This window comes from Lagenorhynchus albirostris, chromosome 5 (genome assembly GCF_949774975.1).
Source record: "Lagenorhynchus albirostris chromosome 5, mLagAlb1.1, whole genome shotgun sequence".
Classification (NCBI taxonomy): Eukaryota; Metazoa; Chordata; class Mammalia; order Artiodactyla; family Delphinidae; genus Lagenorhynchus; species Lagenorhynchus albirostris.
Window position 1 is genome coordinate 145,426,790 of NC_083099.1, and position 14,445 is coordinate 145,441,234.

Here is a 14,445-nt window from a genome sequence, read left to right on the forward strand (position 1 = left end):
AGGAGCATCCTTTCAGGGAGTTTGCTACCAGTCTTTGCCTGGGCGTTAAATCCCATATCTTAGAAGATTGATCATAATAGTCTTCTACCCCATTTTACGCTCCAGTTCTCTCCTGATTTCTGCAGGGGTCATGCTGATGAATTAAACAAGGATGCTGGGGACCACCACTCACCAAGCACACTTATAATCCAGCCCCACACAGACTTCCCTAGCTCCTGGCAGTTGGCTGGTTCTCACAACATGTAACGGGTTGAACTGTGTCCCTGCAAAAGATGTTGACGTCCTAATCCCCTGGTACCCGTGAATGTAGCCTTATTTGGAAATAGGGTCTTTACAGATAATCAAATTAAGATGAATTAATTAGGGTAGGTCCTAATCCAATGACTGGTGTCCTTAAAAACGGGGGATTTGTCACCATTGTAAAGCAATTATACCCCAATAAAGATGTTAAAAAAAAAAGGGGATTTGGACACAGAAACAGACACACATATAGGGAGAAAGGCATGTGAACATGAAAGCAGAGATGGGCATGATGCACCTACAAGCCAAGTAGCACCAAAGATGGCCAGCAAACCACCAGAAGCTAGCAGACAGGGATGGAAGATCCTTCCTTCGCAGCCCTGTAACCTCGTTCTGACTTCCAGCCCCCAGAACTGTGAGATAAATTTCTGTTAAGCCACCCAGTCCGTGGTACTTTGTTACTGCAGCCCTAGCAAACTAATATGTTCTTTTGAGGGGGAGGGGGCTATAGTCCACCTGAATTATGCTAAGAAATAACCATAATTATATGCCTAGTGTCCAACAGGTTGGGGAAAGGAGTGCCCGGTTGGTAGGGAAAGGTGAGCCACATGGGCAGGCTCCAGAGGTTCAAGGCAGTCTTGGGGGTGGGGAGTGGTCAGAAGCTTTGAGGGCACCTACCCAGATATGAGATCTCTTTGACATGTGTCATGGGCCCAGATTTTCCCAACCAGGGCCCCAAACTTAGCATCACAGAACTGCCTTGGCTGGGTGTTTACCATCTTTGAGATATTAATTCTTGAGCCTGGCCCTTGTCTTTATTGTCTCAATGCAGGAGATGAGGCTTTTTTTGCAGGCAACCAAAGAGACTCCATGGCTTTCAATGGTCTGTTGGTAGCCATCCACTGTCCATTATTTCTCTTAAGGGCATCAGTAGTGTTAAGGAATAGCTACCCAATCCCAGTACCCTTCCTTATAGCTAATATTTCCATCATACGTAAAAGGCTTCTAGGGTATTCATTTCACTTCTCTGGTTCACTCTTCTACACGGGTGGAAGGTTAACAACTACATCACTTCGTGCCAGGGGCTGTGAGTGTTCCATCCACAAGTGGTGAGTGATTCACCCCATCTTATCACCTGCCATCTAAACCCCAGGTACCAACTGTTGCAGGATGGTTTCTCCAGAAGCAGATGGTGAGAGAGAGTTTGGGGTACAAGTTTATATGGCATCACACCTGAGAAAGGAAGGGGAAGGAGACAGGGTTGAGCCTAGGAAGGAGAGGGCCATGAAGGCCCAGCTAAGCTGTAGGCAGCCTGTCGTGCTCGCAGAGGCCTTCAGCGCTGGGCGCAATGGCCAGGCCGGCTCAGTCACCTCAAGAAGGATACGACCTAGGAAGGTGGCCCTCTGCGGACAGGGGCGGGTATTCGCGGCCACCACAGTCCACCGTCACACCTGGCAGCTACGCTTCCCGCCGACACCGGGGATCACCTCCCTCAGGATTCCCGGTGTGTGTGTGGAGGGGGCGGGGGGGTCTCAGTTCAGCTCCGCCAGCCCCCAAGGCTCCGGACGTCTGTAGTTCCCTCATGTCTGTCCTCGCACTTCCCAAGGTCACCCCACGGTCTGAAACGGCTGCTGGAGCTCCTTCCAAGGCTGTTTTGAAAAGCACATGGGCTAACACACACGTCACAGCGCGTCTACGAAGGACGTCCAAAGGTGCCCAGGGTGTCCTGCTCACTCCCGAGAGTCGTGAAAAGGCCCACGCGTGCTGGGGAGGAAGCGTGTGGACGCCCCCCGCCCGCCCCAGCGCAAGCCCAGCGCACCCCGAACCCTCAGCGTCCGCGCGGACACCAGACCAGGGCCTGCAGGGTCGCCGTGGACGGACGCCCCCCTGAGGCCCGCGACCCCAACACCGGAGGCGAGGGGCGTCTCGCGCCCGCAACCCCAACACTGAGGTGACCGCGCTGAGAGGCGAGGCCGCGTTCCTGCCTGTCGGCGATCCAAACCCTCGGCGCAGAGCCTCTCGGGAGTGACGCTCTCCCTGCTCTCCCAATGGGAGCCCGGAGCGGCCTCGCCGCGTCCTCGCGACCAATGGGAGCGAGCCTCTGGTGTTGCTGGGCGGGCCCGGCCTCCCAACTGGCAGGCGACTCGCCGCGTTACCCGTCTTGCCCTTCCCGCCGCGCACGCGCGCTCCGTACAGGGTCGGCCGGGCGGTCGGGGGCGCGCGGGGCGGTGGCGGCGCCAGAGGAGCCGTCCGCGCTCGTGCCCGCGCCTCTGTGGAGCCGCCGGGGCCGCGCCCCTGACCGCCGCCTGCGATCCCCGCGGGCCGATGCGGGTCGCCGGGCAGAGGGGAGCGACGTAGCCGCCGCCAGTGCCGCCACCTCGGCTCGGCGCGGCCCGACCCAGACCCCGACCCCGCCCGGGTCGAGCCGGCCGACCGGCCGTCCTTCGGCGGGGCCATGGCCGAGCGCGGGTGCCCGCTGGAGGCGGTGCCGTTACCCGCCGAGGTGCGGGAGAGCCTGGCCGAGCTGGAGCTGGAGCTGTCGGAAGGTGAGCGGCCCGGCGCCTGGGACCCCCGCCCGGCCCTCCTCCCAGACCCTCGCCCGACCCTCCGCGGGCCCGGGACCACCGCCCGGCCCTCACGCCCGAACCCCGACCCCCGTCAGGCTTCCGGCTCCCGGCGGGTGGCCGCGCTTTGGGTGGTTTGGCCTAAGGCGCGGGAACCTGGACGGGGATGACCGTTCTGTCCGAGCGGGCTGTCCGAGCGGGCTGTCCCAGCCGAGGGCTGCGGGTCAACGCCCTGGCAGTCGCGCCGGCTGCAGCCCCGCGTGCCTCGGTTTCCTCCTCTGAGACGGGGTGGTCGCAGCACCTGCCTCTCGGCGCCCGTATGAGCCTAATGCCTTAGCAGGTGCAAAGCACTGAACACTTCGAACGAGGTTGTTAGCCCCTTTTAGGGAACTTTTAAAAATTTAAAAAGCATATTCAATAAGTGGTTGTTTGTTTAAAATAGACTGAGTGATTAGGCCTCAGAGGCGTGGGTGGTGTTACCCCTTCGTCTGTTACCCCAAGGCTCGTGTCCTGAACTCCGCGTGGCTGTCGGCGCACAGAGTTAGTTCTTGTCCGGGATCAGGGAGGCCTCGTAGCCGTTGAAGAGAAGCAACTAAAGGCTTAACTGTTCTTGACACTTAAATGCGTTTTCAACTGTCAGCAGCCATTTACTCCATAGTCTGAACCCAGTTCAAGTTTCGCTCCGGCTGGGGTAGTGACTTGTTACCACTGTCTAATAAATATGCCCCGGACTGTAGTGACTGCTGACCAGCCTTCGGGAGGTAGGTGCCATCGTTATCTTTGTTTTACAGATAATACAGCATTTACATGCAACCGCTTTGAATTCAACATCCAAATTTTTAAACGTTCTGTGACATGTGGCTTTTTTTTTTTTTTTAATGGAAGTGCAATTGGAAAAGGGTGGATTTGAGAATTCTTGGTGATTAGGTGCTCCTGGAAAATCTGAAAAACTCAGATTAGGAATGGTTCTGACAGTAACTACTGTCCTGAGTTTGTCATAGTTCTTCATCGAGAGAAAAATCATATAGATGCCGTTTAGATTTTACACAATTTCAAATATGTTTTTGCAGATTGTTCTTAATTTCTTCCCCAGTGTATTAGTTATTTCCTCAATTCCTTGTTGTTTTGTGGTTGGATGTTGAAGGTCTTTCTAGGAGTTGACAGATAAGATTGAGAGCTTCATGATTTGTGTGACAGAACACACATAAAGACAAGTACTTCAACAAAAGAAATGCTTCTCTATTGAATCCTTTTATGCTGCTGTCATTTTAGACACATGTAGAGGATGTACAGTTGGGTGAAGGGTACAAGATTACGCATAGGTGGATAGGAGCCTGGAAGCGTAGCTTAAGCTGAGGAAGGAGAAGACAGTGTTGAGGGGAAGGGACAGCAGAGTGCGGTGCAGCCAAGGAGGCAGGAGCCCCGGCCTCTGTCCCACGCCCACACCGGTGAGGTTTTATTTACGTAATTAAAGGAAGGTGTTATTAATGAAGCACACTCCTAAAGCAACCAAAGTTCGTGTCATTGTCATTATCATTTTTATATTTTCATCAAGTAGAAGTAGAAAGTGGGTCTCCCTTTGCCCTACGTGCTATGTCTCTCCCCCGGCTCCCCTCCCCCCACCGTTTGAGAGAAACTTCTAAGTTAGAATAAAGTCAAGTCGGAATAGGGTGCCTTCATGGCACTCACATTTGTCTGAATGAGGAGTTGCTTAAAACTTCGAGATGACATCGTACGAGGCAGGTTGGAGGGAGGAGGGAGCTTAACACAGACAAAACGCTGCCCACATGGAGACAGGGGTCATTGTCAGATACCGGGGTAACCTGGAGAAGCCTTCACGATGTCCCCTCAGCCTGTACCCGGCCTTGACTAGGAGAAAATACACCCCTGCCTTTATTCATAACTCGCACGTGGCCTTGTTCTCCAGCATCCTCACTGGATTCTCACTGACTGTTGAAATTGGGGTTCACCCTCAGGGATGGTTCTTGTCTTTGGAGGCACTCATTTCTCCCCATAGAGCAGGTCTGTGGACTTTCTCATTCCAGAGGGAAACAGGCACAACGGTGCTCTTGCGCCCTAGCTTTCCTGGCTGCTTTGCCCGTCCTGACTCAGGGGTCTTCTTCAGATGAAGTTGAGGGTGACGGGTGGAGGTACACAGAGCCTCACTCTTCTTAGAAGCCCCCCCACCCCGTGAACATACTCAGAAGAATTCACGTATGTGGCTCCTCAAAGCGGATCAGAATGTTTGTGCATGAAAATGAGGTTATTAGAGGTATAATCTTGATTTTTTTGAAAGAATTAATTCCCAAACATTTACACTTTGCCTATTACTGTCTGAAATTACCTTCGATTTGCCTCACAACTAATTTTGGTGCCGAACAGTGTCTTGGGGCTGTTGCTGCTGAACTGCTTTAAACGAGGATGACGGGGTGAACAGGCGGAGCACAGGGGATCTCTAGGGCAGCGCGACTGTTCTGTACAATACAGTAATGGTAGATACAAGTCATTCCACGTTCGTCAAAGCCCAGAGATTGTACAACACGAAGAGTGCGCCCTAATGTTAGCTGCGGACTTCGGTTATAATAACGTATCAATTTTATTCATCAGTTAGAACGTATGTACCACAGTAATACAAGATGTAAACAGTAGGGGATGTGTGGGAAATCTCTGTTGTTTCAAATAAATTTTTTGTAAACCTGAAAAAAAAAACCCACAAAAAACCAAGGGTGATGGTGTGAAGTTTGTTCTTTGTTTTAGTTGCCTGCAGAGGTTTAGAGAGGAAATTCCTACACAATAGGTTACATTTATCCCACTCCTGTTTTTTCATTCTGGTTAATAGGTCTATTCTGTAGCTTTAACTTTAGTCTGTTTCTTGTTTTCATGCAGTTTGACAGTGCAGGGGCTCCAGCCTGGATGGAGTCGACCAGAAAGGGGAAAAGCTCCATTTGTGGATGTAGAGGAAGGGACTTCTTTTCACAAAAAGCGTTTTTCCTCATTAAATGTCTTTAATTTCTAAAATTTGTGATATATTGATAATTCTCTAGTTTTCAAAATGACAGCCCGACATTGCCTTCACATCGATAAACATTTGTTGTGCTTCCTAAATATTCTGTGGTATACTAAAGTTCTCATGTCCAAATTCCATTCATCTGTCAAAGCCCAGCCCAAGTGTCTTATGTGACCCTTTCCTGATCCTCTCTGATGAGGCTCCTTTCTCATAATTCTCATCACCCTGCCCCCTCTTTTGGAGTTCTTGCCACCTTTTGTTTTTTGCATTTGTTATTTATATATATTCATTCATTCAGTAATTATTGCGTACCTGCTGGGTGCTAGGTAATGTTTTGGCTGTAGTGGTCAGGTTTAGCGTTGTTTCTCCATTGACCATAAGGCTTTGCACAATGTTGTATTAAAATAGGAACGTAGATACACATTGCAGAGAAATGAAACAATTTAAAGGAAATGTAGGCTGGAGTGAGCATCCCTCCTACCTCTGGCATCTTCCCAGATGTGGCCCGTGGTATCCATTTCTTGTGTTTTCTTCTAGAAATAATCTGCCCGTGGTTCCCATACCGTGGTTCACACACCTCCCGGGCTCCCTAAGACCGTTGCTGGGGGCCTATGAGGGAAAACTGTCTTTTTATAATAATACTAAGACGTCATTTCTGTTTTCCATGTTTGTACTGATGGTGCAGGAGCAGTGATGGATAAAACTACTGGTGCCTTGGCAGAAACTGTGAGGCAAGGGCCCCAAATCACACTGATCAGTGCATTCTTCACCACCTCCCCACTTGCAGTAGGAACAGTGCCACTTTGACTTAGACATATCCTTTCTTGCTGAAGCAGTAACAGTTAACTTTCTTAAATCTCAACCCTGAGTACTTGTTCTAGTCTCCTCGTGAGGAATGGGAGGTGCACGTAAAGCACATCTGCCACACTGAGAGGTCCAGAGCCTGTGAACGGCTCTGTCGTGCAGTTTGAGCTGCAGAACAAATGGGCCACGTTTGTTGTGGAGCGTGATTTTTACTTGAAAAAGTGAGTGACAGACAAGCTACAGTTATTCAGAGTTGGGTATGTGGTGGATGTTTTCTGAGAAATGAAGAACGATTGTCAGAAATTGTAGCCAATGATAATATTTGTGCTTTCAAGCAAAAATATAAAAATTTAAAGCTTCTGTCTGCTACCAAGAGCTTGACAGCCTCTCAGTACTTAACGACTTACTTTGATGGGATCAGTGGCAATATTAATGAATGTGAGTTATTGATATTATTTAGTGAAATGTGTCAACGTTAGGAAGAGCTGCGTAATTCTGTGAACCAGCATTTTCCAAATGAACAGCGTATCATGTTACAGATTTGTGCATGGGTAAAAGATCCATTCAAATATATACCAATAGATTGCAATGAAAAGTTGCAGTACGAAAAGTTCATTGACAAGGTTTTAGATTCTACATTGCAGCTGTCATTTAAGAAACTACCACTTGCCTAGTTTTGGTGTGGTATAAAGCAGAATGTCCACAGTGATCTGAAAAGGCTACTGAAATACTCCTCCCTTTTCTAACCCATGTGTGTGTGAGGCTTTGCTTCATAGACTTCATAGACAGGATTTGCTTCATAGACTTCAACCCACATATCCTGCAGCCAGCTGAATGCTGAAGCAGATATGAGAATCCACTTGTCTTCTAAGAAGCCAGATATTAAGGACGCATGTAAAAGTAAAACAATACCTGTACTCACTAAATGCTTTGGAAATCTATTATTTTTTTAATTTAAAATATTACTTATGTTAACATGGTAGGTTTATTATAAAATTTTTTAAATTAATTAAATGTTAAAAATTGCATAGTTTTAATTGCTAATATGGTAAACATTGATAACTCACAAAGAAACAACAGCTCTTTGGGGTCCTCAATAATTTTTAAGCGTGTGAAGGGTTCTTGCGGGCAACACCTTTGAGAACCACCAGACCACGTAACACTAACAGGGCTTTTAAGGAGATACCTAGATGTCAACATCTAAAACGCATCTCATTTTTCGTCCCCTGGTACTCGGGTTCGCCATTCCAGATGCTTTACTAACAATCTCCCCACTTGGAGAGTCAGTGCCTTTAACCTCCCGTTTGGCACAGTTTGCAATTTCTGCGGAGGATGAACTGGAATAGGGAGAACCAATGAGAGGTATTTTTCTTTTACTTTGTGTAACATTTTTTTAGCTGTTGCCTGGTATAATGTGATTTCTGTTTATATTTTTAAGGGAAATCAGATGTTTCAATTTATAAAACATATGTTTGAAAATCTTTAAAAATTGTACTTACTGACTAGCTGCTTGTACATCCATCCCACTTTATGCAAAATCCATCATCATGATTCAGGTGTATTCCCTTTAGAATGTTTTTCTTTCTATAGCAAATCATCCTAGTGCAGCTGTCTTTTTAAAGAATATTGATTTATAAATTTTTAAAAGAATATCAATACTAGGATTTCCATTAATATCGTAAAACTTTGCACATGCTGTTCATTGCCAACTCTCTGTACGTGTTGAATTCCTTCCTTCGTTTTAAGACTTAAGTTTAAAATTCACTTTCTCTTTGAAGCTCTGCCTTCCTCTGAGAACAGCCCGCTCAAAGTTAGGTGCCTAACTTTTTGTCCCTGTAGCACTTACTGTGTCATTCTTACAGGATTTATCCAATTCTGTGTTTATTGTTTGTTTGGCTTTTCTTTGCCACTTCATAGGGAGCAATTCCAGAGGAAGTTTGATCTGCCCATCATCATGTCCTCAGCGCCTAGCACATTTTAGGCGTTTTACTGAGCGCTTGCTGAATTAATAGAAGAGTGACCCACGCGTGGTGCTTATTCTCAGTTTTAAATCAAGAATCCTCCGTAATTGGCTTGAATACTTAGCTTTTTGATAATAGTTTTTCAGATTCAGTGAAGCCCTGGGAGGACTGACCTGTGCCTCGGGGAGCCATTGAACCAGGATGTGGTCTTTGTTGCTCTGAACTCCTAGGAGGAAAAGCGGCTGAGATGAGTGCGCTGGGAGTCTGGCCCCGCCGCGTGGAGCTCCAAGACCCCAGTCTAATCCGGCGCCGCAGTGGCCGTGATCCCCCTGGGCCCTCCCTGCTGGGGTCTGGGTCCACACTGACCACAACTGAGGTCACGACTCCTGCCCCAGGAGTACAGCAGCTGCTGCATGCCTGGGAAGCTGTGACTCCCAATAGGGACCTTGGCTCAAGGACCCCACGTGGCCTGAAACTTTCCTAGGGCTGCCTGGAGTCTAGGACTTTTCCTGCCCCACCCGCCTGCCTTTCTTCTTCCTTCTGCAGTCACACCCGACAGCTCGCCAGCCTCCTCTGGGGCCCTCCCCATTTTCCCACCTAAATCTCTTCACGTCTGATCCTGTCATGATGTGTGCTTCTTGGAGGACCTGAACTGCCTACAGGGTCATGGGTTTAGACCCGTGTTGGGAGGGCTGGTTTATTTGGTGTTCTGGTTTACGTGTGTGTCTCCCTTGTCGATGGTCTGCCCTTCGCGGTGGTACCCGGCACGTAGTTGGTGGTCATCGTGCACTGAACTGACCTATTTACTCTTTCAGGACTCTCTTGGCCGCGGCCAGCTCTGGCTTAGTTGGCCATCGTGACGCTTCACCAGAGCAGGGGCCGAGCCCACCTTGCTCTCCTCGGTGTCCCAGGCACCAGAGCTGCCGAAGTATCGGCCATGTCCATTGACCTGTTACACTTCCAGGCTCTGTCGTAAAGAAAGGCGCCATTTGCTCTGTCCATTTGCCTTCTGTTAACACCTGGCAGACAAAGGGAGGTTGGGCCCTTGGGGAGGTAGCCTTAGACTGGGTCAGGAGGAGCCGTCCCTGTGGCCGGGGAGGGAGCAGTCGCGGCTGGCGGGCTGGCTGGGCCGGGGCCGCAGAGGAGGGAGCCTGCCGAGTCACGGCGCGAGGGGCAGGCCCTGGGAGACGGGCCAGGAAGGCAGCCCGGGCCGGCCGGGCGGGTGTGCTGGGCCCTGGGCTTCTGCGCCAAGTGCGCTGAGGAGCCGCTGGAGCTCTTGCTGCTCTGACCACTGGTGCCCTTAAAGACTCCTTGGCTGCTGGGAGGAGGGAGAGTGAGCCCGAGGCCAGCTGCAGGGCAGGCGCTGCGGCAGCACGTGCTCGGATGCAGGGCAGCGGCTACAGGGCTGAAACGTGGCTGGATCGGAGGCGGGTCCGGAGCAGGACTGAGGGCATCGCTGTCGCTGTTGCTGGAGGGTGGCCAGGAGTCAGGACTGAGCGCCATGATTTGCTGCGTGTGCCCCGTGAGATGGGAGGGGCCGGGGAGGGCCGGGCTGAGGGAAAGCATGGCTGCTCCTTCATTCGCAGAAGAGCTCGCGCGAACACAAGGGCCGTGACTCGTGTGCGAGGTGGCCGCATGGAGGTGTTACAGGACAGAAATTTCTACCCTCACAGACGTGCGTCCTCAGTGGGGGGCGCAGACGGCCAGATGAATAAAAACATACGCAACATTAGATTTCGATAAGTGCGTTGAGAGAAACCGGGAGGGAAGAGGGACGGGGAGGAAACGCTTGTAGACTTGGGGCGGGGGGGCTGCAGTTCTTCCCAGGGTGGGCAAGGGAGGCCTCCCCGAGGAGGGCCTTTGAATCCAGGGAGAAACTGCATTGCTGGGAGGTTTGTTTGAGGGGAGGGCTCTGCAGGTGGGGAGGCCCCAGGGCTGGTGAGGACTGTGTGTGTGTGTGTGTGTGTGTGTGTGTGTGTGTGTGTGTGTGTGTGTGTGTGTGTGTGTGTGTGTGTGTGTGTGTGTGTGTGTGTAGCAGAGGGGGACGAGCAGCGGCTGGAGGAGATTCCCCAGGGCCCCTTGTGCCTCCGCAGTATCAGTGTTTATCCGGGGGGTGGGGCTCCGTGGAGGAGGGCCGTGGTCTGGCAGGTGCCTCATGCCGATCTCTGTCCTGGCAGTGAACTGGTTGCCTACGATGAAGCTGAAGGCAGAGAGTGGCGTGGTGAGCGAGGTGGGGACCCCAGCCAGTCTGCTCCATCGTTCCGCTGTGTTGGGATGACTTGGAGGGGCGCGCCTGCTACCCTGTGCAGTAAATGCTTCCCATGTGACACACGGGCCAGGACGCGGGATGGAGACGTGAGGGTCCTGTCTCCCCCTCGGCAGTCGCAGCACCTGGGGGAGAGCGACTGCCGTCCTGCTCGGCACTGGCCAGTCTGGCCAGGCCCTTTCCTCGGCTGGCGGGCAGGAAGGAGCGGGTGTGTCGGGGCACAGTGCCCTTCTGGGGACAGCCGCCTGGCGCAGGCCTCAGCCCAGGCGTGTGGGTCTGAGTCGTGCACTCGTGGCAGCCTCTGTGGTCATTCAGTTCCCTGCCCTCCTTTGACCGTCAGCCTCGCAAAGTGAGATCAATATACATTCAGGACTTAGAGTCTGAAAAGAGACCAGGGCGGGGGCACTGCTCTGCTGGGGTGAAGAGTCCTCGCGGAGCAGGGCCCGGGGGTGGAGTCCCTGCCTGCCGATGCGGCCCGCACCCCCATGGGGCATCCCCGCAGGTGTCGTCGTCGGGCTCCAGGGTGAGTGCTCCGTCGTCTTAGTTGGAAAGACCCAGAGACTTGTAATTTTGAAGACATATCTCTCTTTCATCTTTTAACTGACATGATATACACCATTTAATATAAAATGAGTGCCTACAAAGCATTTGGTCACTCTGCTATGACACGGCCGAGGAAAGGGGGGAGGAAGCAGGGTGGTGGGAGTGGGAAACGCACTGCTGGCACGTCCTTAAGACAGGCTCTTCCTGGAGCATTTTGTTTGCAGTGAGCTGCTTCTGAGTGAGACCAGCATAACCCTTGTGGATCGGTCTGTATACCCGTAAGCTATCAAACATTTCTGGTGTTGTGCTTCTGCATTAAAATGACTAGGAAGTTAGGTACTATTTGGCAAAGAAAAACCTCTGTGGTCAGGGAAGGAAACCCTAAACATTGTTACCTCTGTCATCTGTTGATGAAGAATCTTTTGGAGTGATGCCCCCCAAGGGCTCCCTTCCCACTTTTCACACAGGAGATGAATGGCCTGTGTTTTGAGAGTTCCTGCATTCTTGGGGCAGCACTTCAAGTAATCGCCGGGGTACAGTGATCACGCAGGGGTTTCCATTCAGACTTGGCTTTGTGTCATTCAGCCGTAAGGAAAGAATAGAAATCCTGTTCCTTCAGTCTACACTGACTATTCGTGATTTAAGACTACCATTTTGGAAACAGAGAAGGAACTTTTATTCCCTTTCAGACTTCACAAATTTTCTACAGGGTCTTTGGTAAAGAACCTTTAAACTGAGTATCTGAAACGTCAAAAGCTATGCTTATGCTTGTTGAGAACAGGCAACTCAAAAGAGCATGTCCTAGTAAGTTCCTCCATAACTCACGGGTTTGTGTCCTTAGGTTACCTCTAAAGATGAAGGAGGCTAAGCTGTTTTCAGGAAACAGCTAGGAAACACTAAAACTAGGATCGTTTTGAAATGAAGGTCATAGAAATGTTATAGAAATAGAGATTCTCATCTCATCGTCAGATAGCCTTGGTGCTATGGACTGAACTGTGCCCCCCAAATTGATATGTCGAAGCCCTAACCCCCAGTGTGACTATATTCCTTTAAGGAGGTGATTAAGGTTAAATGAGGTGCTAAGGGTGGGTCCCCAATCCCCTAGGAGCCGTGTCCTCAGAGAGAGAGAGAGACACGCACACACACGGGAAAGACTACGTGATGACCCAGGTGGGCGGTTGTCTGTACACGAAGAGAGAGGCCGTGGGAGGGACCAGCCCTGTTGCGACACGTGGATCTCAGACGTCCAGCCTCCAGAACCGTTGTTTAGACCACCCAGCCTGTGGCATTTTGGTATAGCGGCCCGAGCAGGCTAAGACCCTCGGCGTGTCATCCTGTCCTTCAGCAACCTTCAGCAGACTGAGTAGAAAGGCTCATGACCTAGCGGGGCTGACAGACGCGTGAACTGGCAGTGCGGTGAAGTGTGCGGGCCCAGTCGGCGCTAAAAGGGGAGTGACCGTCAGAGCTGGGCAAGCAGGAAATAGAGTTTCCTCCAGCTTTGTTTTGAAGGCACGTGTGAGGAGGGTGGAGCAGAAGAGCACGGAAGGACGTGCTGGGCAGAGGAGGGTGAGCCAGAGCTGAGTGAGCTGGGGGTCCAGACAGTGTCCCCCTGGCCAGTGGTGGGAGAGCAGGCTGGAAGGACGGGGCTCCTCACGGGAGGATTTATGCATGCCAGAGAGGAATTTGGACCGGACTCTGGAGTCTAGACCAGTGTTGGAACAAACTCACATGCTGCCTGCAGCCAGGTGGGTGTTGTAGATGTGAGGTGACAGGCACAGTAGAACCTTCTGTGGTGGTGGAAATGTTTTGTGCTGTCCGGTGTGGTAGCCACTGGCTACTTGAGGCATTAAACACTTGAAATGTGGCTGGTGGGCCTGGGGGACTAAATAGTCATTTAATTTACTTTTAATTAATGAAAATTTAAATAGCCACATATGGCTAGTGGCTGTTGTATTGGACAACACAGCAAAGTGTGTGGTCTGCTAAAGGCATTGTATTAAAAAAGAAGAATGCCATCAACGTATACCTTATGCAGTCTTCTACCCCAGCTCTCAACAGTGGGAGAAGATTAAAATGAGTGTGTGCGTTCAAGAACCCACAAAATCTTGAAAAGAGAGATGGCCAATTTTCTGTTTTTGAAAAAGGGCTAAGGGAGTGGTTACCCTTGGGTGCTTTATTTTAAGCAGGTCTTCCTTAATAAATGATGGAGCCGGCGGAGTTTTAAGGTATTAAGCAGCAATTGAAATATTCCTGTGTGATCTCTGTCTGTCTCTCTTTACTCCTCTCTCTCTCAGATTTAGAATGATTTTTCTGGTGGCATGTAGAGAGTGGTTTGGATGAGTGTGACATTGGGATAAGAAACGTTAAAGAGCATGTTGCCGTGCTCCAGGGCAGGAGACCGTGCTGACCTGGCTGGAGGCTGAGCCAGTGGGCTGGGGAGAGTGCTCTGAAATAGAAGCAGCAGCCTTGGTGTGAAGAGGGGCACGTCGGAGGATGACCCCTCATCGGGGGGCTCTAGGATGACTCCCGAGTTTCTGAAATGAATGCTGGGGAGATGATGGGTCTCTTCACTGAAGATGTGGGACACGGGAAGAACACATCTGCTTCATACCTGTTGAGCGTGAGGCACCTCTGGGAGATCTGAGGGATGGTGTCCAGGGAACATTTGGGTGTGTAGGACAGGCACTTTTAGAAAGGGCTAGTCTGGAAGTAGAAATTTGGAAGTCATTGGTACAACAATTGCCCCGTCTGGAGAACTGAAAAATGCAAAGAGGCCTAGGATAAACCCTCGAGGGACTCAAGCCCCAGAGGGAAAGGCAGAGCGAGGAGACCACAGAGGAGACTGAAGAAGGAAGACACCACAGCAGGAGCAGAGCAGGGGTTGGGCCTCTGTGCACAGAGGCTGGAGAGGGTCTCTAGCCAGGGAGCATTTACTTGGGGTGGAGGATTTTCTAGGTCAATATGCATGACCAGTCATCAGGTGAAGATGACTCTCCTTCCCCAGATGTCACGGAAATGGTAGCAGTTTTAAAAATTGAAAGGAAATTGACAGCAGTCTAG

The 14,445-nt window shown here is 50.8% G+C and overlaps 1 protein-coding gene across 17 annotated transcripts in view; it reads left to right on the forward strand.

The window, feature by feature from the left end:
* The first annotated feature begins 2,489 nt into the window (after positions 1–2,489).
* Positions 2,490–14,445, forward strand: part of DIP2A (disco interacting protein 2 homolog A) — a 92,069-nt gene continuing 80,113 nt past the window's right edge. For 9 of the 17 annotated variants that reach the window (XR_009540843.1, XR_009540844.1, XR_009540847.1 and 6 more), the window contains exon 1: positions 2,490–2,786. Coding sequence is in view for 7 of the 17 variants with exons in the window: in XM_060151150.1 (XP_060007133.1) it covers positions 2,696–2,786 (91 nt within the window). In the remaining 10 variants the exon portion in view is untranslated. The remainder of the gene's footprint in view (positions 2,787–14,445) is intronic. The other 8 variants (XM_060151145.1, XM_060151144.1, XM_060151146.1 and 5 more) reach the window with 5 other exon arrangements.